Source organism: Lithobates pipiens, unplaced genomic scaffold, assembly GCF_037356315.1.
Source record: "Lithobates pipiens isolate NorthernLeopardFrog02 unplaced genomic scaffold, aLitPip1_a1.2 Scaffold_13, whole genome shotgun sequence".
NCBI classification, from domain to species: Eukaryota; Metazoa; Chordata; class Amphibia; order Anura; family Ranidae; genus Lithobates; species Lithobates pipiens.
In genome coordinates, this window is record NW_027507718.1 from 102,590,688 (window position 1) to 102,615,412 (window position 24,725).

The 24,725-nt window shown below is 42.5% G+C and overlaps 1 protein-coding gene across 1 annotated transcript; it reads right to left on the reverse strand.

The window, feature by feature from the left end:
- Positions 1 to 6,604: 6,604 nt before the first annotated feature.
- Positions 6,605 to 14,272, reverse strand: DNAJC25 (DnaJ heat shock protein family (Hsp40) member C25). Its single transcript, XM_077475348.1, has 4 exons — positions 13,889 to 14,272; positions 10,554 to 10,706; positions 8,741 to 9,211; positions 6,605 to 6,991 (listed from the first exon to the last, which is right to left on the reverse strand). The coding sequence occupies exons 1-4, from the start codon at positions 14,234 to 14,236 to the stop codon at positions 6,869 to 6,871; spliced, it is 1,095 nt and encodes a 364-aa protein (XP_077331474.1). The 5' UTR covers positions 14,237 to 14,272; the 3' UTR covers positions 6,605 to 6,868.
- Positions 14,273 to 24,725: the final 10,453 nt, after the last annotated feature.

Genomic DNA, 24,725 nt, shown 5'->3' on the forward strand with positions numbered 1-24,725 from the left:
ATTATTTTGCTGTCTGTGCCCCTGTTCAGACACTTTCACCTCACTTTCTGTCCCAATGACAATTGGATTTTGAAAATTTCAGGCTGTTGTGGAAACAAGGATTGGTGATAAAGCTTCAGTGGAATACAGAAAGAAGTTGAGATAGAGAGGACTTGGGGCTGGGCCAACATCCCTGTGTACAATATACAGAGAGCAAGGTTCCCCCTTGTGGTAGTTTAAAGGCCCTGATGGTGATATAACACCAAAAAAAACTGTATAAATGATGAATATGAAAATAGAAATGTATTGTAGTATATACAGTTTGCAATTTTGACTCAAAAATAAATAACTAACAATAAAGAATTGATAAGAGAAACGTGGCTGATACAATTACACATCAACATGATACACTTCGTTAGATGCTTTAGGGCAGTGTTCCTCAACTCCAGTCCTCAAGGTGCCCCAACAGGTCATATTTTCAGGATTTCCCTCAGAAGAAGCGGCTGTGGTAATTAATAAGGCAGTGAAACTGATCAAATCACCTGTGCAAAATAATGGAGAACCTGAAAACATGGCCTGTTGGGGCGCCTTGAGGACTGGAGTTGAGAAACCCTGCTTTAGGGGGTCAGAAGACACCACATGGAGTGCACACTCCACACCCAACGTGTTTCAGAAATTTGAATCAAAAAGGGCTTCCTTCCTCAGGGAGGTATCAATGGATCAAAGCATTCATGCTATAAATGCAAATAGATAAAATTTAGACAATACGACATAGCAAGATGTAAACAGTATAGCCTTTGTCTATTATAGTGCCAAGCCACAGACAAACTTACATGTTAATGACCACCACCAGGTCTCAACAGAAGGATACCCAGCGAGGTCAGACAGCAGAAGGAGCTGATGTGCAGGGCTGATGTGCAGCAAAAAGGCCCTTCGTTTCAGAGTGGTGTGGCTGCTGAGCAAAAACAACGAGTATGTATATAAGTAATATGAAACCACACTTAAGCTGTAAATCACAGCAAAAATGCTGCTTGCAACAATCACATAAACAGCAGGGGAAAAAATGTTTAATACTGGTCTGGGTGGGTAAACAACCTAGTCACCAAGTAGCTAAGGTGGGAATACATATAGAGAAAAACATGATTAACATAGCAAGTTGGGGGGGGGGGGGGGGTTGGGAAAGATGAGATATGGGGTGATTATCAATTTTATGGAATGTAGAAATCTGATGGCTATAGTAACATCATGTCGACTATGGGAGTAGTTTTGCATCTACCTCATAGCAGATATCTAAACATGTCTCTCCATCCCTATACTTATTTTATATCTGTTTTTTCTTTTTGTCTTTACCAGATGTCTGTATTGACCATCCATATATATTTGCAACTTTGATTACTGTATAGTTATACATTGTCTGCCCTAATGTTGTAAAGCACTGTGTAAACTGTCGGCGCTATATAAATCCTGTATAATAATAATATTATTTTTCCTATGTGCTGCATTCCAAGTGCGGGTTGCACGTTTGCCGCAATTCCCAGGAGTTTGTGTCTTAAATGTGGTTTGTTTCAGCCTCTTCCATCCGGGGTTCACTCATTCCGCTACCACTCAGATCCTTCGGCTCTTTTTAGGATTCCACCTGGCACACCCAGGCCATCCATGCAATTGCAGAGGGTGGTGGGTATCATCTCAGGAGAGCTTTCTGCCGGACAGTGGCCTTTCCTCCCCTGGGTTGCTTAGCAACCCTTGGTGATGTTCTGGCCCAACTGCCTTGGCTCCGCCCATTTGTGCGTCAGCAGGTACATGGCTTGGGTTGCGGCTCCACCCTCAGTGACGGGGTTGCACCACGCCAGCAGTGGAACACACGCCAGCCCAGCATGGCGCTATGTGCCACGGGACGTTATGACGGTGCGTCCATCACCCCTACGGGGTATTTAATGTGCTCAGCTGGGCTTGTTCAGTCACCTCCACATGCTCAATTTGGCAGGGTGGTTTCTACCACTATCCAGGGGATGCTTTAATCCATAATTTTTTTTGGTAAGTTATAATGTGATATCCTTTTTGCTCTTAGTTGCTTTTTTTCTGGGTGGCTGGTATATTTGAGTTGCATAGGACCATACACATCCAGTATACAGGTCAATTATCTTTTTGACCTTAGAGCCTATACAGCATTATTTTTATGGCTGCATTCACATTATATCTTCCCCCTTACTTGCTATGTCAATCAGGTTTTTCTCTATACGTATCCCCAACTTAGCTACTTGGTGACTGTGTTGTTTACCCGCCCAGACCAGTATTAAACCTTTTTTCCCCTGCTGTTTATGTGATTGTTGCAAGCAGCATTTTTGCTGCGATTTACAGCTTAAGTGTGGTTTCATATTACTTATATACATACTCATTTTTATTGCTCAGCAGCCACACCACTCCGAAACATTTTTGCTGCACATCAGCCTTGTTGGGCTCCTTCCGCTGTCTGACCTCGCCGGGTATCCTTCTGTTGAGCCCCGGTGGTGGTGAGGAGTTTTGGCGCATGGGTTACTCCTGGCTGGATTTGGCTGTTTTTAAACCTGTATACTTTATGTGGCTAATATGTGATTCTCTATCATTAACATGTAAGTTTGTCTTTGGCTTGGCACTATAATAGACAAAGGCAATACTGTTTACATCTTGTTATGTTGTATTTGTCTAAATTTTATCTATTTGCATTTATAGCATGAATGCTTTGATCCATTGATACACCCCTGAGGAAGGAAGTAATTTCTGAAATGCGTTGGATGTGGGGTCTGCAGTCCATGTGGTGTCTTCTGCCCCCCCTACAGCATTTAACAAAGTGTATCATATTGATGTGCAATTGTATCAGCCATGTTTCTATTATCTGTTCTTCATTGTGTGACAGACCTAGCCTGGACAAAGACTTTTGGAGGGGGCTGAATGCCAGCCTCTTGCCCACCGATCATGGGCCCTGGCATTTGGGGGAATGGTGCTTTGTGAGCCGTGTACCTGGGGACCCTGGAGGTGGTGTTACTTTGGATTCAAGTCCATATCTCCCCAAAACACACAGGCTCCGGGAACCCTGTAATTTGCCATATTATAAATAGTGACTGATTCATAACGTTGGGGCTCATAGAAGATGCTGATGTCATCAACTCTGCTATTATGAGAAGGTTTTCTTGGATTTGCCCAAAGACTATTCTTGGTTGTAAATTCTGAACAATAGATGGTTATTGAATTAACTGATCACATTGACCTCCGGAGATGGACTGTCTGGTCACCTAGGCTGCCTTAAGTGCTCTGTTAATTAACATGTTAATTATGTAATTGTCTTTTAAGTTGTTGCTATAGGGGAGGGGGGGTAATCCATGAGCAGCCCTACCTCATTATCTAACCCCTTGTGTTAAAAGTGTATAAAAAGGCTGATTCTTTCCAATAAATCATTCAAGATTCTACAAGCTATGTTTGGCTAGACTTGTATTCAATACAGCTATAATATATCTCTCTGATGGTCAGACTGGAGGAAGCGGGACATACGGATGGAAACACTCAAGTGGAGTGTGGGATAGGATCACAGTTTGTTATTTAGTTTTGAGTCAAAATTGCAAACTGTATATACTACAATAAATGTATAAAGCGTTATCATGGGAAAAAGCTTTTTTTCCCCATGATAACTCTTAAGCCCCATACACACTATCAGATTTTCTGCAGATTTTTTCCTTCAGATTTACCAAAACCATATAATATGAGGTCAAACCTTAGGAGTTTCAATTTGTATGCAATCAGGCAGGCCCTTCTACTACATGGTTTTGGTAAATCTGAAGACAAAAATCAGCAGAAAATCTGATAGTGTGTATGGGGCTTTACAGAAGTAAACTTCCCTTTCTAGGGGTAGCTTTCCTTTCACGTGTGTGTGAGTGTGTTAGTGTTATGTAGGGGGAATATTTATTTTATTAATATGAGGTGGGCCATCTGTCCGTGTACTGAGCAGTGATAATTTATCACTGCTTAATAAACGGACATCTCTGTTACAGTGAAATTCTGGTACTGTAATCTCGCTCTGTCTCGCGAGATTCCAGTACCAGGGGGCATGCTTCACTGTTTGAAGCATTTGTAGATCACTTCACTTCACAAAAGGAGAAGCGATCTACACTGCTTCATAAACAGGCACCTGAATGCCAGGGAATGGAGCAGTGGATATTTTCCACTGCGTGATAAACGAACACCTAAATGTAGGTTTGAACTCGCACAATTTCATCTGTGCAGGTTCATGCATAAATGTCTATTGAAATTGCCCCCGAAGTTGCCAAAAGTAGTGCAGGAACTACTTTTGGGATTCGGTGCGGTGTCACACCGATTCGGATGGTTGTCGTTGCCTGCAATAGGCTCCAATTTGGCATGCAATTTGACATGTCCAATCGGTCCGATGTGAACGGCGAAGGCTCAGTTGGAATCCACCTGCTCAGCAGAAAATATGTCCGCTGATTATCACTGTGCAGGCGGATGGCTGGTCCTTGTTCACTCATGCAGAGCTGACACAGCCCACTCTTCTTTATGGGCGGTCCGATATAAATGGACCGCCTCTCTCTTTACACCTGACTGCCATCGTAGCTGCCAGATGGATGGGGAACTGATCCCCATACGTCTGTTTTTAGAGGATGTCCATTGACTCCCACCACTCCATAGAGGTAAATGGATGGTATGATCGGATCCACTTAAAAAAAACTGACAGGTGGACCAGATCGGGCCGTCTGTGTGAAAGGGGCATAAAGCTGAAATTTATTTTTGTATACAGCAACAAACACATTAGTTGTATGTAATATTCTGCATCATATGTCCGGCAGGATGCTGCTTTTTGTAAAGATCTTCCCATCATGCTGCCTTTATAGCTACCAGACATTGTCCTGTGTTGTGTTCTAGTGCTGTGATAGTAACCGTAATTGCAGTCACTGCTGGTGTGAAGTCGTGCCGCTCACCTGAAACTTTTGGTCCACTCCACCATTTAGACTCATCGTACTGCTATTATCCCATAATGCATCAACTTCTATAAATAAAACAATAGTGATCCAGCCATTCATCTGCTCTTCCCCCATTAACAGGCCAAAACACATATCACCTGCACACCATGAATGTTTAACCACTTCAGCCCCAGAAGAATTTACCCCCTTCCTGACCAAGCCCTTTTTTGCGATACGGCACTGTGTTGCTTTAACTAATAATTGCGCAGACATACGAGCTTGTACCCAAACAAATTTGACGTCCCTTATTCCCCACAAATAGAGCTTTCTTTTGGTGGTATTTGATCACTTTACAGTTTTTATTTTTTGTGCTATAAACAAAAAAAAAAAAAAGTAACAATTTTGGGGAAAAAAAGCAATATTTTTTACTTTTTTGCTATAAATATCTCAAAAATATATATATAAAAAAAATTTCTTCCTCAGTTTAGGCCGACATGTATTCTTCTACATATTTTTGGTTTAAAATCGCAATAAGTGTATATTGATTGGTTTGCTCAAAAGTTATAGCATCTACAAAATAGGGGATAGATTTATGGCATTTTTATAATTTTTTTTTTCTTTACTAGTAATGGTAGCGATCTACGTTTTCTCGGGATTACTGTATAACTGACACTGGCAGGGAAGGGGTTAAACACTAGGGGGCAATCAAGAGGTTAAGTATGTTCCCTGGATTTGTTCCAACTGTAGGAGGGATGGGCTCACTACAACATGACAGATCACTGCTCCCGATGACAGGGAGTAGTAGATCCCTGTCATGTTGCTAGGCAGAACAGGGAAACGCCTTGTTTAACTAGGCATCTCCCCATTATCGCAGGGCGCCGGCAAACATTGAGATCACGGGACCCGCGGGCACGCTCCCACGCCCGCTAGGCGGCAAATTCAAAAGGGACATACAGGTATGCCCTTTTGCCTGCCCCTGCCATTCTGTTGACGGAAATCAGCAAGTGGTTAAAGTGAATCTGTTTTGGCCTGTGTGCGCACAGATTCACTCCTATGATGATGATAGCAACCATGGAAGAAGGTTGAGATTACACTGGACAAGTAAAGGCAGCTGTAAAAGTATTCCACCCATCTATTCAGATTTGCATTTACATTTGATATTTGATCCCAATAAAATCACCAGTACCAGAAACTGAAGAATCAGCACACACACAATTAAGTGCTCAGTTGTCTTCTTAAACAATTTGGCATAGAACACAAACAAAATATATTTGTTTCTCTTAGCCCCATTTTTTGCATGTTTTTATGCAATCCTACATGTGACAACACTAACCAATAGAAACCTTATTCATTTCAATAAAAGGTGTGAATGGAAGCTTAAAACATAATTGCTATAGGCAACCTAAATTGCATGGGAGCTTTAATCTGTGTGTTTTACAGTATGTCAAATTGTTTAATACAGAAAATAGTGAACATGTGATCATTCTTCAGTTTTGGATAATAAACTGGTTGAGAAGGGGCTAGAGTGGCATAAAGATTATGTCCTAAAGCTGTACCGTCTCTTGCAATACCAGTGACTTAAACATGAAAACTTCTCTCTTTACAAGATATGGTACTTGTAAGACCAAAAAATAAAAACTACAACAGCAAAGCAGTGCAGCAGACCTCTACCATCGATATTATTAAAAATACATTTTTAATTTTCAGATACTCTCCCAGTATGTAGATTCAGAATGGTAAAATAAGATTCCGAATTGTAATAAATGAAGCAGCATTTTTCTGAAAACAGTTTGTGGATATGATGGTAACTTCAATAAACATGTATTGCTGTAAAACAAGGGAAAAAGAAACAATGCAGTTTAAGATGACATATTGTTGCAGCGAGTACAAAAATTTCCTAATTTATTTTAAGAAAATAATCTGTCAAGGAACAAGCCTGTCAATCAATCATCTGCAAATGTCAGTCTTCCTGGTCCCTCGTTTTTCATCCACCTTCTGTATCTCTTCCACCGAGGGTCTGAAGCCATCTTCAGCTTCATTTCTTCTTCTTGCTGATTTTTGTACATCTGTAGAAAACCACAAAACAGAATTGCTTGATTTTGCGTTCCCAGGTTTTCCTTTTCTGAAACATACACGACTACCAAAGAGCATAATCTATGCCGGATCTACCATTGCCACAAACTACAGTCAAATTAAAGTCAAGATCTAATGTATACAGGGAACTGATGGATCCCTAAGCGCTAATCTAACAGATATGTGGTGTTCAGCTACTTTTTTTTTTTTTTTTTTTTTTTATATAGTCACACACATTAACATAATGGAGCCGATTCATTAAAACTGGTGGAATGAAAATGAGAACAAAGGTGTACCCAACTGCATCCAAACTGGACTCACATAAAATTTTAACTAAAACTTAAAATTTTAGTTTTGGATAGAGTGGAGGTGAATTAGAACATTTGTCAGGCTGTTACTGCTGTCTGTTCCACCTTAGAGCCCTTTCACACTGGGGCGTTTTTCAGGCGCTTTTGGGCTAAAAATAGTGCTTGTAAATCGCCTGAAAAACACCTCCCCTGCAATCCCAGTGTGAGAGCCCAAGTGCTTTCACACAGCTGTGAACACCGATGCAGCCCATTGAAATGAATAGGCACCGCTGCCAAAGCGCCTGCAAAGCACCTCAGCATCAGCGATACACAGGCGCATTTAAAGAGGAGTTCTGGTGAAATAAAATATATATTTTTTTTTTAATTGATCCTAGCATTATTACAAATGAAATACAAAAACGATTATACAATGATCATAATCGATTTTGCAAAAATATAAAGTTTCTTGAATATTTTATGCCTCTATTTGTGGCCCTTGCCATGATGATTGTGGGTTTGTGAAGCCCCATCGAGATCGCTTTCTGGATTCATTTTGGAGAGGTGAATGCTGGGTAACCAGTATGCACCTCTTGATCTCGCACACGTGCAATTCACCAGCCGTAGCTCTGATTGTTTCTAAAGTTGCCATAACAATGGGCAGCGACGGAGGAAGGTCCCTCCCTATTATGGCAACATCACAGGCGAGGGAGGAAGTGATGAGGAGCTCCGTGGACCAGGAAGTGGCAGATTAGGACGACTACATAGCAACAGGGTGATTCTGGTAAATTAAAAAAAAAAAAATTTCCTCCAAATGTTTTTTAGGTTTAGAGGAGTCCAATTCTGAAAACAAAATTTCAGGATGGAACTCCGCTTTAACCCTTTATTTGGCCACTAGTGGGGGTTAAAAGAACCCCGCTATCGGCTGAATAACGCCGCTAAAATTACGGTAAAGCGATGCTAAAACTAGCGGTGCTTTACCGTCAACGCCCACACGCCCGGGTCTGAAAAGGGTATTTATAAGGAGACTCACCATCCCGATTTGTCCTGTTTATGGTTATTAAAAATGAAAGTAAAAGAAAATCCCAAATTTTGGGTTGACACGGAAACAATAATAAAGAGGAAATCTTCTGATTGTTTTCAGAAAAGTTATGTCTAGAGATTTATTCTTTACAGAGTTAGGTAGATTAGTATTAAAGTGTGGCTGTGAGTAGGTTTAGAGTTAGTTAGGTTTTGGGTGAACATCTCTTTTAAGTACATTTCAATGATTTTGAATATTAAATTCTTTACCCCATTATGCTGATATACAGTATAGATCTCTATTGCATACAAAAATGGCAGCGAGTGTGGTTTGCCAATAGCAGTAGCACACTTTCCAAAGATGACAATTTTAGCTCATACAAACATCCATTCCGTCAATTTTAATACATGCAAACTGTGGTTTTACCCTCTACTTACTTCATAATTTTCTCGTTTCCACAGCTCCTCCTCAAGAAACAATTTTTTCCGATCATCTTCTAAACTATCAAACTGGGACTGTGACATTTTCATGTTTCTCCGGATGAGGTAGAGTTTTTCCTCTTCGCCATACTCCTCCCGTTTAATGCTGAATCTATACACCCAGTGAACGTACCAGGTGATGTACTTGAACAAATAATAAGGGAACAAGACTATCTGGAATAATAGGATGTCATATATTTGTGGTTTTTGATAACCTCCTTTGATGTCTATTTTGTTCTTTATAATGTCCCTTATTCTCTCCTCCTCTTCCTCCTTGATTTCTTCTTTAGACCTCCTGTTTTTCCCCTTCTCTTTTGCACGGTTCAATAAACCTTGCTGTTTTGCTATTTCAGTGGCCTGGATGCGGTATTTTGGCACTGTTGATAAGTATTTAATGGCTTCATTGTAGCTACTTCTCCAACTGTAAAACTGGGAAAGAAATACAAGAAAAAAATGAAGATAATGCCAAAATGAAAGCATGCATGCTGTGTTAGTAACATGAGAGCCATCAAGCTTTGGACAAGTTCTTACCTGAGGTAAAAAAAAAAAAAAAAAAAGGAGAAAGAAAGCAAGAATAAATAACCTAAAAAGGTGCTTTGTTAAAAAAAAAAAAAAAAAAATACATATAATATTTTGGTTTGAATAGCCATGTACCCCATGCTTTCTAAAATCCAGCTGTTGTGATTAGCCAGGTAGACACTCTGCTACTGCACCTAAGCAAGTCTAATAAACACAAAAGATCAATGACCTTTGGATCCCTGTGTATATTGAGAAAGATGGGCAGGGTTAGAAGCCACGTATGTCCAGTTGGGATTGAATTGTGGAATACACCACATATATCTGACAGACAATTCCTGTCTAGATATACTGAATCAATTTAAAAAAAAAAGTGTATTAATGGTTAATAAAAAAATAAAAATAAATCAATCTTCAAAAAAATAAAAAATAAAAAAAATCTTCAAAAAAATAAACAAAACTAATTTGTACTTGTCAGGTTAAAATAACGGACATCATATGCAGATCAATGAAACAAAAGTAATTTTGCTACCACCTGAACAGGGTTGATAAACATTGAGGTTTATTTACTAAAACAGGAGAGTGCAAAATCTGGTGTAGCTCTCACTAGAAACCAATCAGCTTCTAGGTTGTCTTGTCAAAACTTAAATCAAAAAAGCTGAAGTTAGAAGCCGATTGGCTACCATGCAGAGCTGCATCAGATTTTGCACTCTCAAGTTTTAGTAAAATCAACCCCATTGTGTCAAGTGGTCCTTTGCTGCTTCTACAGCCAGTGTATTTACACAGCATCACCCGACTCTTTGAGAGCCAGGAATTGCTTGCAAGTGCTAGGGGAGATTGGTATCAGGGCAGAAGGGTTGGGCATACTACATGTCACATGTACTCCAAGAAAGTATTTTGGGGCGTTCTTAGCATGCCTAGTGTTCTCATCTGGAAAAAATGAAGTGGCCCTTGGTAATTACTTTTTTTTTCACTTTATGCACCCTGCCACCATTATCGCCTAGATGAGAATGATGTGTCCAGCTCAATCCCTCCCTGGCTTTTATAAAAAATAAATAAAAAAAAAAAAAAAAAAAAAAAAAAAAAGGAAGAAATCCCAAGCTATTAGGGAGAGGTTAAAAGGAGAGACAAGGTTAATGTGTAAAAGGAATAGTTTCTTTATTCATAATACTGCCTTTGGTGATTTTATTATTTTTTTGTGGCTGCAGTTCTACTTTAGGCAAAATCATGTAGTTATTAAAAGGCTACAAATTACCTGAAAAATTGAGATGACACACACTGTAACCAAGATGACGATTCTCACATCCACCTTCGGCGCCAGCCTCCTACTATAGTAATGATAGTAGTGCCTGTAGTATTCCTCAGGGTGATCCAACATGTAATCATAATCCTTACGTGTTTCCTCATCCTAACAGGGTACAATATAAAATTATAAAAAATGCATTTTAAAAACACAGAGACTGAACCAAGGTAATATGTTTTAGGCACCGTTTGCACAGGCGTTTCACCATTCTACGAATCCCAGCAGCAGGATTCTGATTCCAGCTGCTGGGATTAACAGCTGAGTGTGAACAACAGTAGCCACCAAGCCTGTACACTGCAATGACTAGTTGCCTGTGTCCGCAGCTATTGCAAAACCAGGAGGAGATAGAATTATTATACAGGATTTATATAGTGCTTTACAACATAAGGGCAGAAAGTACAGTTACAATACTCTTCAATATAGGAGGAATCAAAGGGCCCTGCGCGCTATATATCTATATCTATATATCTATCTTTTTTTTAATTTTATTTTTAGATAATAAATCTATCTATCCTAGACCTGTTTCTATATATTTTGTTACATCTGTTTAAAGCTCACATTTGTTAGGTTGATATTTAAATATATTTCAAATAAACTTGGGGCTGACAGCTGAGATTCACACACATGGACCAATAAGATTCTTACAGCACTCAAGTTAAAAAAAAATGCCAAACGGGAATCAAATAATGAGTCATCCCTACAGAAGACCATATGAAATTTTGATCATTTTTTCCCCACAAATGGGGCTCTCTTTTGGTGGTATTTGATCACCTCTGCCATTTTTTTTTTGTTTTTTTCGCTATAGACTAAAAAATAAAAAAGCAACAATTTTGAAAAACACAATATTTTGTACTTATTGCTATTCTATTAAATAGCCCATTAGAAAAAAAAAAAACAAAAAAACAATGTTTTCCCCTCAGTTTAGGCCGATATGTATTCCTCTACATATTTTTGGTAAAAAAATTAAAAAAAAAAAATCGCAAGAAGCATATATTGATTGGTTTGCACAAAAGTTATAGGTCTAGCTACAAAATAGGGGAAAAAAAAAATGTATGGCATTTATTTATTTATATTTTTACTAGTAAAGGCGGTGAGCTGCGATTTTTAAATGCGACTTGCAGGGAAGGGGTTAACATTAGGAGGTGATCGAGGGGTTATGTTTTCTAGGGAGTGATTCTAACTGTAGGGTCGGGAACTCACAAGGGGAGGAGACTGATCGATGTTCCTCTGTACTGGGAACACATCATTGGTCTCCTCTCCACTGGCAGGATGTGCATCTGTGTGGTTACACACACAGATCCACGGTCCTGCTGTGTTCACGGGCAATTGCGGGTGCCCGGTGGACATCGCGGCCTCCGGGATGCGCATCGGGTGCCTAGTGACACGGCGCGTGCACCCCCTAGAGGCTCAGGAAGAAAAGACATCATATGATGGCGGCCCGGAGGGACAAAGGGTTTCTGCCACCATCATATAACGTGGCAGTGGTTAATGAACATGCTGTTAAAAAGTCAGCTGTGTAAGCTTGACAAAGTGGAAAACCTGTTTACATGCCCAAATGCCATTGGCAGCGGCCACCCCAATTGGAACCAATTTTTTATTTTTTTTTATAGCCGCATCGGTTGTTATGGCTGGAAAGCCGATCGCCGGCTCTAAAAAAAAACAGTACCAGGCTGATGCCTGCAACTGCGGGCATCATCCCGGTATAACCCCCAGAAGCCGAGTACGCACATGAGGTCTGTGCTGTATAATTGACGGGACCCCATGTTGTACCCAGAAGTGAGGTGGAGTGGGCATAGGCTCATGTCCCTCCTAATGCAACACATACACTTCAAGTGTGTAGGGCAAGGTACAACATCGTCAGGAGGAACTCTGCATATAACACTGCACACCAGCGGCTCATCTCTGAGTTGGAGGACTGCCCTAACCACTTCGGCCCCAGAATGATTTGCCCCCTTCCTGACCAGGCCATTTTTTGCAATACTGCACTGTGTCGCTTTAACGGACAGTTGCAAAGTCGTGCAACGTGGTTCCCAAACAAAATTGATGTCCTTCCTACCCCCCCCCCCCCCCCCCCCCCCCCGCAAATAGCACTTTTTTTTGGTGGTATTTGATCACCTCTGCTGTTTTTACTTTTTGCTATAATAAATATCCCCCCAAAAAAAAAAAATTTTTTTTATCAGTTTAGACCAATAGGTATTCTTCTACATATTTTTGGTAAAAAATAAAATTTTTATAGAAAAGTTGCAATAAGTGTATATTATTGATTGGTTATAGTGTCTAAAAAAATAGGGGATAAATGAATGGCATTTTTATTATTTTTTTCTTACTACTAATGATCTGCAATTTTTAGTGGGACTGCGACATTGCGGCAGACAGATCTGATACTTTTTTTTGGACCATTGCCATTTATACAGCAATCAGAGCTAAAAATAGCCAATGATTACCGTATAAATATCACTGGCAGGGGGCAATCAAGGGGTTAAATGTTCTCTGGGGAGGTGTTTCTAATTGTGGGGGCAGTGTACTGACTAGAGGAGAGAAATTGCTGTTCCTGATCACTAGGGATGAGCTCAAGCGTGTTCACATGGACCACGTGCAGAGCCCGCCAGGAAGTCGACGCAGCGCTGCGCTAATCGCAGGCAGTGAGACATTGCCTGATCTCTACAGTCGCGCATCAGGGCAACGTCTCACTGCCTGTGATTAGTGCAGCGCCGACTTCCTGGCGGGCTCTGCACGTAGTCTATGCGAACACGCCTGAGCTCATCCCTACTAGGAACAGATGATCTCTCTCTACTTCCCTGACACAACGGGATCTGTCTGTTTACATTGACAGATCGCCGTACTGGCTCTCTGAGGAGCGATCGTGGGTCGCCTGCCACGCTCATCGGCGTTGTGTCCCCCCTAGAGCTCTTAAAGTGGCCGATGTACACCTACGGCAATTTGCCCAGCAGAGCCAACCTGCTGCCGTATAACGATGGCGAGTGGTCGGCAATCAGTTAATGTTTGGCTTTGACATTACAGTGGCCCTTCCACCTGGCATCGGTCGCCTTGGGCTGCACAGAAATGTCTCTCTGCCTGTGATTAGCGCTGCGGAGTGTCAGCTTCCTGGTGGACCCGAGCATATGGAGCTGCGAAGATGACCAAGTAAGGTGCAACTCCTGTGTAGGACGAATGACCCCGTTCATTGTCTGGCGTAGCCCAAAGAACCCACCCGGGGGTAAGCCTCCTATGTGACCCACACTTGGCACCCAATGAGTTATTGGGAAGCATGGAGGAAGTGTCCTCACCTTCAGAGTCTCGTAGGCTGTGGCCACCAGCAGGAAGTTGTTGTGTGCGTTCTCCTTCTCCTCATTAGACCGGTACCGGTCTGGGTGGTACTTTCTGGCCAGCTGCCGGTATGCCCGGCCAATTTCCGCCTTGCTGGACTCTCTGCCCACCCCCAGCACATCATAGCACACTTCTTGCCCGCAGTACAGTCCTTCTATGAGGGCGCCCACCCGGCCGGCCAGGCACGCCAGGCTCAGGAGCAGAAAGAACCGTCTAGGGGACATGGAGGGCCCGGGAAAGAGGAGAGGGGTGCCGCATCCAGCTGCTTCCCCCTCCGCCTTCCCCGGGACCGCCATGTCAGCAGCCATCAACTGCAACGTGACACCGGGGTGGAGCCTCGGCGCCATCCGTACATCGCAATAACTTTATTAGTATGAGCACAACGAGCAATGCTGAATGGCACACTGGGCTACAAAGCTTCTCTACTGCTGGGAAATAGACAACTGTACAATACAAGATTCACAGATTAATAAGCAGAAGGACCCTTGACTACCCAAAAGAAAAAGCAGGCACGGGGAATGATTGGGACTTTTGACTGGGGCCACCCAGAAATCATACATAAGGAATAAAATATCAATATTTTTATGATCACCATATAAAAATATGTATATATTAAAAATCACATGTAAGGGAACAATGATCTTCAGTGACAGAATAGCTTGTCTGGTGTTTAAGATCAATGCGTTTCACGAACGACTCGCTCTCTTCTCAGGATCTACACCCAGTGAATTATACAAAAACTTATTAAAAGCAGAGCATCACCCAAAAGGGGAAGTTGCACTTTAAAGCCTCCACCCCCCTCCTCTTCTTCGCCAAATGGCAATTTTTTGAGGGGGGAGGAGCAGATATCTGGTTTTGACAGTTACCCACTCCCACTTCGGCTCCAGGTGATCTGACCAGAAGTTCACCTCTCCCTCTCCACAGTCGTCTGGGACACGTCATAGGTCCCAGAAGCAGACATGCCAACCTGCAAAAACTAATTTCAGGGAGGTGGTGCTTTGTGCCAACCTCGCCCCCTCCCTGCCAATGAAATGCAGCCTTACCAGTGCCAATTAAATGCAGCCTATCAGTGTCCATCTGTGCCACCTCATCGGTGCCTACCAGCGTAGCCCATCAATGTCATCAGTGCAGACTATTGGTGACCATCAGTGTCCATTTGCGCCACCTCATCAGTGCCTACCAGTGCAGCCCATCAGTGCAGCCTATCAGTGTCAATCAGAGCCACCTCATCAGTGCCTACCAGTGCAGCCCATCAGTGCAGCGTATCAGTGTAAATCAGTGCCACCTCATCAGTGCCCACCAGTGCAGCCCATCATTGCCACCTCATCAGTGCCTACCAGTGCAGCATATCAGTGTCAATCAGTGCCATGTCATCCTGTGCCCACCAGTGCAGGCTATCAGTGCCCACCAGTTCAGCCTATCAGTGTCACCTCATCAGCACCCACCAGTGCAACCCATCAATGTCCATAAGTGCAGCCTAGCAGTGCCCATCAGTGCAGCCCCATCAGTGTCCACCAGTGCCCATCAATGAAGCCTATCAGTGCAGCCTATCAGTGCCATCTCATCAGTGCACACCAGTGCAGTCTATCAGTGCCCACCAGTGCAGCCCATCAGTGTTGTTCAGTGGCACCTATCAGTGTCCACCAGTGCAGCCTCAGTGTTCACCAGGGGAGTGCTCCCGGCTCCGTCCCACCCCCTCCTCTGACCACAGACAGAAGACAGAGAAGCCCGAGAGGCCGCAACAGCCGTACTCTATTTGGCCGCTCGGGCTGCTCTTTCTTCTGTCTGTGGCCAGGGGATGGGGCGGGATGGAGCCGAGAGATTGCCTGGCACTCGTGGGTGTCTGGGAGCCCGCAGCCAAATTCAGGAGACTCCCGCGATTTACTGGAGACTTGGGACGTCTGCAGAAGACTGCTGGACCATTTACAATGCCTTATCAGGCTTGCACATGCGTAGTGGGAACCCAGCTGTGAAGCCGCAAGCTGTCACAGCCGGGCGCTAGGGTTTCCACCTCATCCCTTTAAGATCAAACACATATTAATTACACAGTTTTTGTGGCTGATTAAGGTGGTAATTAAACTCAATTGGTGCCTTATCTGCATTAAATTAGCCCCAGAACCTGTGTAATTCACATGTGTTCGGGTTTAAAGGGCTGAGGTGGCAACCCTACCGGGTGCCCAAATTTTAGATGTCGCCGCAGGGGAGTGAAGACTGAGGGAAGGAATGGCTCGGGTGAGCAGATCGCTGGATCATGGGACAGGTGAATGTGTGTTTGTTAAAAGTTAGCAGCCACAGTTTTTGTATTTGCTGATTTTTAAGAAACAACTAAAAACGGAGCTCCTCTTTAAAGAGGAAGTAAACTTCCTTTATTTACTTTTACTTATAGGTAAGCCTATAATAAGGCTTACCTATAGGTAGTGTAAATATCTTCCAAATATGCACCGTTTAGGAGATGATTACATTACATACAGCCAGTAAAATCACTGGTGCATGGGCTCTGAAGGAACAACCATCCATGCCATTCCTTCAGAGCCCTTTGCAGTGAACGGCATTTCCCACATGCATGTGCAGGAGTGACATAATCCCGGGTCCGGCCAGTCACAGAGCCAGAGCCCACTAAGCAAGACCCATTTCAGCTCCCATCTTCACTTTACACTCTTCATTCAACACCCAATAAGAGGATTAAATGCGACTGGTCTAAACTATGTGGCATGTTCACCAATGCCAGGAGCCTGGCGGAAAAGATGGTTGAACTAGAGATACTGTTGTACGAGGAGGATTTGGATTTTGGATTTTGTGGAAATTTCAGAGACCTGGTTCAACAGCTCTCATAATTGGCTGGCAAACATTCAAGGGTGTACCCTTTATCGCAAGGATAGAGAGGGTAAAAAAGGGGAGGGGTATGCCTATATATAAAGAATAATGTACAAGTTAATGTTAGTGATGACATCACTAAGGGAGCTAAGGAGGAGGTGGAATCCTTATGGGTAGAGCTCCAAAGGGATTAAGCTAAGGGGCAAATAATACTGGGAGTATGCTATAGCCCCCCTAACCTGAGGGAGGAAGGGGAGACAGATCTCCAAACACAATTTGGATTAGCAGCAAGGATGGGAAGTGTTATCATAATGGGGGATTGTAACTATCCAGACATAGACTGGGCGGAGGGAACCATGCATTTATCTAAGGCTCGCCATTTCCTAAATGTCTTGCAGGACAATTTTATGGGTCACATGGTAGACGCACCAACTAGAAATAAAGCGTTACTGGCTCTACTGAATACCAACAATACAGACCTAATCGTGGATGTGGAAATACAAGGCAATTTAGGTAACAGCGATCACAGGTCAGTTGGCGTCAGTATAAATCATACAAATAGGAAACATAGGGGAATACAAAGGCACTGAATTTCAAAAAAGCCAACTTCCCTAAACTACGAGCCTTGCTCGAAGGCATAAATTGGGATAAAATCTTAGGAACAAAGAACACGGAGGAGAGATGGGTTTGTTTTAAGAGCATATTAAATAAGGGCATTAGCCAATGTATCCCATTGAGTAAAAAAATATAAAAGAGCAAACCAAAGTCCTGGGTGGCTTAACTCCAATTTAAAAATGCATATAAAAGCAAAGGAGAAGGCCTTCAAAAAATACAAGATTGTGGGATCAGCATTCAGACTTTATAAAGAATGCAACAAGAAATGTAAGGGTGCAATAAGGACGGCTAAGATAGAACATGAAAGACACATAGCGGAGGAGAGCAAAAAAAATCCCAAGAAATTCTTTAAGTAAACAGTAAGAAAGGGAGCACAGACCATGTTGGTCACATAAAGGAAGGACATCTGGTTACAAAGGATGGGGAGATGGCGAAGGTATTGAATGTATTCTTCTCCTCAGTCTTCACGAGGGAATTGGGGGCGCTTCAGTAGCCAAAACTGCAGTGTTTATCCTCATGACACATCACAGGAAGCACCTCCATGCTTAACAGAGGTCAGAATTACAATTAGATTTTGGAAAATTAACATTAATAAATCACTGAGGCCAGATGGCTTGCACCCAAGGGTACTTAGGGAACTCAGTAAAGTAATTGTCAGACCATTGTTCCTAATTTTTACTGAAAGTCTACTGACTGGAATGGTACCGGCTGATTGTAGAAAAGCCAATGTAGTTGGAGGGGATAAGACACAAGATTTTAGTAAAGAGAACGGTATCATTAGCAATAATCAGCATGGATTCATGAAGAATCATTCTTGCCAAACCAATTTATTAACCTTCTATGAGGAGGTGAGTTGCCATCTAGATAAAGGAAGGCCCGTAGATGTGATGTATCTGGACTTTGCAATCCTATTGAATTTGTTCATAAACGACCTAGAGGATGGGGTAAACAGTTCAATCTCTGTATTTGCAGACGATACTGAGCTAAGCAGGGCAATAACTTCTCCGCAGAATGTGGAAACCTTGCAAAAAGATCTGAACAAATTAATGGGGTGGGCAACTACATGGCAAATGAGGTTCAAGGTAGAAAATGTAAAATAATGCATTTGGGTGGCAAAAATATGAATGAAAAGTTATACACTGGGCGGGAGAACCTCTGGGGGAATCTAGGATGGAAAAGGACCTGGGGGTCCTCGTAGATGATAGGCTTGCAATGCCAACCTGCTGCTAACAAAGCAAACAGAATATTGACATGCATTAAAAAGGGGATCAACTCCAGGAGATAAAATGATAATTCTCCCACTCTACAAGACTCTGGTCTGGCCGCACATATAGTATGCTGTCCAGTTCTAGGCACCAGGCTTCAGGAGGGATGTACTGGAAATGGAGCGAGTACAAAGAAGGGCAACAATGCTAATAAAGGGTCTGGAGGATATTAGTTATGAGGAAAGGTTGAGAGCACTGAACTTATTCTCTTCTGGACAAGAGACGCTTGAGAGGGGATATGATTTCCATATACAAATACCATACTGGTGATCCCACAATAGGGATAAAACTTTTTCGCAGAAGGGAGTTTAACAAGACCCATGGCCACTCATTAAAATTAGAAGAAAAGAGGTTTAACCTTAAACTACGTAGAGGGTTCTTTACTGTAAGTGTGGCAAGGATGTGGAATTCCCTTCCACAGGCGGTGGTCTCAGTGGGGAGCATCGATAGTTTCAAGAAACTATTAGATAATGACCCCTAAATACAGGGATATACAATGTAATACTGACATATAATCACACACATAGGTTGGACTTGATGGACTTGTGTCTTTTTCAACCTCACCTACTATGTAACTATGTAGATGCGATTATTGCTAACGGCTGATATAGTCGCTAGCAATAATCACTGCCTTCTCCTGATGGGGATGGCTTCCCCCCCGCCGGGAGAATCCAAAGACTCGGCAGGAGGGTTTCCCCTATCAGCACTCTCTGTGTTGATGGGGGAATCAAATTTATTTCCTGCAACCGTAGTATCATGTATGACTTGCTTTATTGTATAACTAATTGGGCGTGGATCAGGAAAGTGAGTCCTTTGCGAAACCCGTTGATTCTAAATACCAGATGCTACACAAGCTATTTTGTCACTGAAGTTCATTGTTCTTTTGCATGCGATTTTAAATGTTTATTTAAAATTTTATTTATAATAAAAATATATTTTTTTGTTCCTTAGGTGTCAGACAGTTACTGAAGTGCAGGAAGAGTACTGAGCTACGAGGGTGTTGATCAGCGCCCTTGCAATTCATTGAGAACTACAAGACATCTGCTGCGGTGGCTGATGGGACTTGTAGTTCATTTGATTACTCTACTGATATATGCTTTCTACAGCGTGAGTCTGTCTGTCTGACCAGTCCTGATTGATGCTGTGCCAGTCAATAACACAAAAAAATCAAAAGAGCAATTCAAATTAGATTAGAAATGTCAAATAACTGTTTTACAGCTCCCAATTTATTGAACATCAGATGTGTATTTATTTTTGTGCATTAATCTGGCGTAGGCAGAGTCAAAGATTGAGACTAGTGTTCATTTTGTTCAGATGGCATCTGCATCCAAGGCTATTCTTTTACTTTACAGGTATTAGCAATTACATTACATATATTTAGTACTGATTTAGGCTTAATGGGCACGAAGTTTGTTTTAAAACCTCTCCTAAACTAGTCAACTTGACAGATAGTAACCGACGTTTAAAAACATCCGTTGAACAGTAAAACCTTGGATTGCGAGTAACTTGGTCTGCGAGTGCCTTACAAAAGAAGCAATTTTTTTTTATAAATTTTAACTTGATACAACAAGTGAGGTCTTGCAATACAAGTAGCGTCACATCACAACTGGGTATAAAAGAGAAGAGAGCCGCCTGTAAGTGTAGCAATATTGTTATATTTAGTGAAGGTACAACATTTAGGCTCGACTTGGAACCTGACTTGTGAGACTCCAAATGGTATTACATGTGAAATCCCATTTTAGTTAATGAGAGCTGTCTTAATTAGCACTACTGAAGTCGCTCTGACTTTAGAAAAAGTTCCTGTACTACTTCAAGGCGACTTCTATCCGACTTGTGCCCATAACTTTAATGGAAGTTGCCTCCAAGTTGGATCCTCATCTTAACCACTTGCCCCCCGCAAATAGGCAAATGACGGCGGCAAAGTGGTTTCAAAATCTTGACTGGACATCATAGGACGTCCTCAGGATTTTGAGCCGCTGCGCACCCCGGGTGCACGCATCACGGCGATCCTTGTTGCGGGGTGTCAGTCTGACACCCCGCAACTACGATCTCGGTAAAGAGTCTCCGACGGAAAATTTATACTGTTACATATCTTTGGTAAAAATAAGTACAAATTGGTGTATATTATTTGGTCTTTGTGAAAGTTATAGAGTCCACAAGCTATGGTGCCAATATCTGAAAATTGATCACACGTAAAGTTCTGGCGGCCTGTTTCATTTCATGGGGAGTTTTTTTAAGTTTTTTTAAGTATTTTTTTCCCAAACACAGGATATGCATACCACAAATTACACCCCAAAATACATTCTGTTATTACTCCCGAGTATGGTGAAATCACATGTGTGAGATTTTTACACAGTGTGGCCACATACAGAGGCCCAAAATGGGCCAATTCTTTCTCTCCTACATGTAAAAATTATTATTTATTTGCTAGAAAATTACATAGAACCCCAAAATATTATATATATTTTTTAGCAAACCCTAGAGAATATGATGGCGGTTGTTGCAACTTTTTATCTCGCACGGTATTTGCGCAGCAATTTATTCTAACGCATTTTTTTGGGGAAAAAAACTGTTTTGTGCTTTAAAGAAAAATAAAAAAGGTAAAGTTAGCCCAATGTTTTTGCATAATGTGAAAGATGAAGTTACGTTGAGTAAACAGATACTTAGCATGTCACCCTTCAAAATTGCACACGCTCGTGGAATGGCGCCAAACTTCGCTACTTAAAAATCTCCATAGACGACGCATTACATTTTTTTACTGGTTACATGTTTTGAGTTACAGAGGAGGTCTAGGGCCAATATTATTGCTCTTGCTCTAACGTTCGCAGTGATACCTCACATGTGTGATTTGAACACCGTTTTCATATGTGGGCGGGACTTACATATGCGTTCGCACGGGGACAGGGGCGCTTTAAGTTTTTTTGTTTTTTTTATTGTTCAAATTTACTTTATTTATTTTATTTTGACACTTTTTTCCCAAAAATACATTTTTCGATCACTTTTATTCCTATTACAAGGAATGTAAACATCCCTTGTAATAGGATTATGGCATGACAGGTCCTCTTTACAGTGAGATATGGGGTCAATAAGACCCCACATCTCACCTCTAGACTGAGAAGCCTGAAATAAAAAAAATAATAAAACGATCCTGGCTTCAATCATACCGTCGAGTCGGTAGAACCCCTGGAGCGTGGCAGTAGGGGGTACGTCCCCTCTTGCCTCCCATAATAACGATCAAGTGGTGGAACAGCCAATATGATCATTCTTATGGTGTAGAAAATTGCTGCCTGAAAAAGCTGATATCTGAATGATGCCTGTAGCTGCAGGCATCATTCAGATATCCCCGTCACAAAGTCAAGGACGTCATTTGATGGCCGGCGGGCGGGAAGTGGTTAAAACAAATTTTTTTTTAAACACAAAGTTGTCCGTTTATACAATATTTCTAACACATAGCATGTACATACCAAAAATTACACCCTAAAATAGATTCTCCTACTCCTCCTGAGTACGGCAATACTTCATGTGTGAGACTTCCACATACAGAGGCCGAGTACAGCTGAGTATGTATGGCTGGGAATCGCCGGGTATGGCAGGGTATCGCCGAGTATGGCTGGGTATAGCAGAGTAGGGATGAGCCGAACACCCCCCGGTTCGGTTCGCACCAGAACTTTCGAACTGACCCCAAATTCGTACGAAATTTAGAACTCCATTGAAGTCTATGGGACTCGAACGTTCGAAATTAAAAGTGCTAATTTTAACGGCTAATATGCAAGATGCTGTCCTAAAAAGGGTTTGGGGACCTGGCTCCTGCCCCAGGGGACATGGGTCAATGCCTAAAATGTTTTTAAAAATGGCCATTTTGGCGGGAGCACTGATTTTAATGACGATTAAAGTGAAAAAAAAAAGTGAAATATTCCTTTAAATATCGTGCCTGGGGGGTGTCTGTAGTATGCCTGTGAAGTGCCACGTGTTTCCCGTGTTTAGAACAGTCCCTGCACAAAATGACATTTAACGGAAATAACATCATTTAAAACTGCTTGCGGTTTTAATGTTATATCTGGTTCCTGCAATATGGTTGAAAATCATTGAGAAAAATGGCATGGGTAGCCCTCCCTGCCCATATTAAAAAAAGGAAATGCGTGTGGCCCCCAGGCCCTATATACTCAGAACAGCAGTATACAGGCAGTGCAAACAAGACAGGGACTGTGTAGGTTTGTTGTGTTAAGTTGAATCTGTTTGTAATTTTCAACTGGTACATTTTTAAAGTGTAGCTCCAGTCAAAAAAACTATTTTGAAGCTTTTTGGAAAACATAGGGAAGGGATATCACCCCTGTATAATTTGTTTTGTCGTCCATCTTTTTTCATCTCACTTGCTGTTGTCTCCTTCCGTTTGCAAGTAGGAGATGTTTGTAAGTTGGATGTTTGAAAGTAGGGGCCTGCCCTATATGCTCTGCAGAAATAGCGGAACAAGGTGTTGGTTTTGCCACAACATTGTAAGCCCTCAAAGTGACTCTTGGTGGGCGCTGGAGCGCCCTGCTGTGAACGATTATATCAAGAATTGTAATTACATGCCATTGTTGAACAGTGGTAGAAAAATTGACCTTTGGTGGTTGTGGTGCTGGTGCCACAACACTATAAGTCCTCACAGTTACTCTGGGTGGGCACAGGAACTGGCCCTCCTGTGAAATATTATATCAAGAATTGTAATTACATGTCCCTGTTAAACAGGGGCAGAAAAATTTGGCCTTGGGCACTGGTGCTGGTGCCACGACACTGCAACCTCTCCCATATACTCTAGTTTTAGTGCAGGAATTAGCCCTACTGCAAAGCATTGCATCAAAAATTGTAATTAAACGCCCCTGTTAAACAGGGGCAGAAAAATTGGGCTGATGGCATCACCCAGAATCAGAAATGTTCTTCCAACATATCAGCGGAGGAGGAAGAGGATAGACAATCAACATAACAGGACAGTCACTCAGCATCAGCATAGGCAGTCTTGAAGGGATGTGATATTTCAAAAAAAAATTATTCGGTTACATCAGCTTCAGGTGCTTGGTAGCTGTGGGTGATCCAAGACTGATTCATCTTGATGAAGGTCAGTCGATCAACTGATTCGGTGGACAGGCGCACCCTGTGATCGGTAACAAAGCCACCAGCAGCACTGAAGGTGCGTTCCGAAAGAACGCTGGATGCAGGACAGGCCAGTAGCTCAATTGCATACTGTGCAAGCTCTGGCCAGTGATCCATCCTCAAGACCCAGTAAGCCAGAGGATTTTCGGTGGGAAAGGTGTCCAAGTCTGACCTTGCCCCTAGGTATTCCTGCACCATGTAAATCAGACGCTGGCGATGGTTGCTGGAACCGATCATACCTTGGGGCTGTGGACTAAAAAATTGTCTGAAAGCATCAGTCAGACAGCCACCTTCTCCACCGCTCCTTCTGGCTGATGCCTCAGCAACATGTTGTCCAGGACCAGGAGTTTGTAACCTCCCAGTCTCTGGGAACGCGTTGCACAGACCTTTCTGCAAGGCCTCCCGGAGATGTCTCATCCTCTGCTCCCTCTGCGATGGCAAGATAAGGTCGGCAACCTTACCCTTGTACCGTGGATCAAGGAGAGTGGCCAGCCAGTAATGGTCCCTCTCCTTGATCCGAAGAATACGAGGATCCTTCCGCAAGCTTTGCAGGATCAGGGAGGCCATGCAGCGTAGGTTAGCTGAGGCATTCGGTCCGGAGTCCTCTGGGTCACTACGGACAACATGATACGCAGCTACCTCCTCCCAGCCACGTACAAGTCCACGGGTTTCTTGGGACTGTAAATCATCCCTACAAGACTGCTGCTGATGCTGAGTGCCAGCCTCCACCTCCATGCTGACACAATCATCCTCCTCCTCTTCTTCCTCCTCCTCATCCTCTTCCTGCGTGATGGGTAGCACAGCAGGAACACTGTCTGTATAAAGGGGGCCTTGAGAGGCAAGGAAGTCCTCCTCTTCCTGCCTCTGTTCTGCCTCAAGTGCCCTGTCCATTATGCGTATGCTCCAAGAGGTGGACAAGAGGTACAGTGTCACTGATGCATGCACTGTCACTGCTCACCATCCTTATGGCCTT